Below are 1,836 nucleotides of genomic sequence, written 5' to 3'. Positions count from 1 at the left end.
ACGAAGAAAAACACATCGCCCTAGAGAATGTTGATCTAGAAGCCTATCCCTGTACTACTCGTGTGTGTCTCTCTTCTTGAGCTATCTATCTCCCACCTAGTATCTATTTCTTGGCTATGTGGTGCTAATGAAGAAGGAGAGGACAAGAGTGTCGGGATCAAGAGAAAGATCTAGCTTCTCTTCTTCTTTTTATTCTCTCTTCTGTCTTTCTTTCTTTGTTTCATCCATTCACTAAAGGATTGATGTGCGAGAAGATAAAAGATCAAAGACCCGAAAGATTCCTATCACCTTAAGACAGCTCGAGTCGCTTGTCAGAATTGCTGAAAGGTAAATGAACCCAGTTCTCTTCTTCTACTCTTCTCCTTCTCTCTTTCTCTCTCGATCTCTCCCCTCTTTCTTTTCTTTCCCTCATGAAGAAGTTCTATCTTTGCTCTGAGAACCTTCCTAAATTTGTATAGCAAGAGAGGGATAAGAGAGAGAGACAGAGAGAATTAGATTAAGAAAACCAGTTCATTCTTCAGCGTAGTCAGATAGGGAGGTAGATTCATAGCTAGGTATCTCTACGTAGATCAATATTTGATGTACCCTACTATGTCTTCACACTGGTTGTCTTTGTGTATCTAAATATGTACATAGCTCAAACAACTCCTCGTTTCTCCCTCTCTCTCTGTCTCTCTTTTTTTCGCTCCTACTTCCTCTTTACTCTCTCTGTCTCTCCATATATCCATATATACACATACATAGGGAGAGATACATTTCTATGTATGTATATTTACACATGTATAGATCCATGTGCATCATGTTGTAAGTCTAGGAAAGACAGCATGTCTCTGTGGCTACTATCTATCATGACTTCCACTACTATGTCTACTCCTACTTCTACTACGGCATGTCTTTTTCTGCAGAGTAAAGTGTTTTCTTATCTTCATTCATGTCTTTTAATTAGATTCAAAATACAAGAAGACGTTGCAGTTAGCACCTTCTTCTCAATCTCCCCATGAAAATTGCGTACGTACACAAAGAGCTAGATAAAGAGGTAGACAGACAGACAGACAAAGATAGATAGATTTTAGACAGAGATTGGTTTCTTTCGCGAGAGAAAGAACCTTCTTTTCTATCTTGGTGGAGAGAGGAGAAGGCGTTGCATGCATGACTTTGCCTGCTAGTCTGTGGTGACTACTTCCTGCTGAGGAAACCAGCATCACTTTTTCTACACTCTTCTCTTCTTCTTCGCTTATTCAAAGCACAGAGCCTATACAAAAAGAAAGATGGGGGAGATAAGATAGGAGGAGATAATGAAAGAAAGAGACGGAGAAAGAAAGAAAGAAAGTTTCTTGCCTTTTGTATAATGAAGTCAGTCAGTCCTTCGATTCCTTACCCTCTCTGTGTCTCTCTTTCTCTCGTCTTCTCTCTTCCCGTTTCCTTCTTTCTCTATATTTTTACTCTTCTTTCTTTCTTTTGTTTCTCTTCGCCAGTTTTGCGAAGATGGAGTTGAGTCCTGTAGCATCAGCTAAGCACGTGCAGATGGCCATCGATCTTTTCGCTGTATCGACAGCTGAGACAGCTAGACATACGGTTATCTTTGAAGGCCTCTCTCCTACTGAACAGAAACTCATTAAGGTAAACTCCTTTTCTCTTCTTCTCTTCTCTCTCGCTTATTCCTCGTCAAAACCTCCTCATGGTTCGCATCTGTCTATACAGACACAGCATCATAGTAAATGGTCTCTAGATAGATAGATAGATAGATAGATAGATTAAAGATAGATAGATAGATAGATAGATAGATAGATAGATTAAAGATAGATAGATAGATAGATTAAAGATAGATAGATAGAT

General features: G+C 39.2%; 1 protein-coding gene across 1 annotated transcript; it reads left to right on the top strand.

Moving 5' to 3' along the window:
* Positions 1-226: 226 nt before the first annotated feature.
* Positions 227-1,620, top strand: CSUI_010932 (dna replication licensing; the record flags this gene model as incomplete). Its single annotated transcript, XM_068071033.1, has 2 exons — positions 227-327; positions 1,476-1,620. A coding segment is annotated over exon 2 (135 nt), but the record flags the coding sequence as incomplete, so codon positions are not given.
* Between the last annotated feature and the right edge of the window lie 216 nt (positions 1,621-1,836).

The sequence above is a fragment of the Cystoisospora suis genome, assembly GCF_002600585.1.
Source record: "Cystoisospora suis strain Wien I chromosome Unknown contig_8932, whole genome shotgun sequence".
Taxonomy (NCBI): Eukaryota; Apicomplexa; class Conoidasida; order Eucoccidiorida; family Sarcocystidae; genus Cystoisospora; species Cystoisospora suis.
The sequence above is the reverse complement of the archived record's forward strand: the minus strand, read 5'-3'. Positions and strand labels throughout refer to the sequence as shown.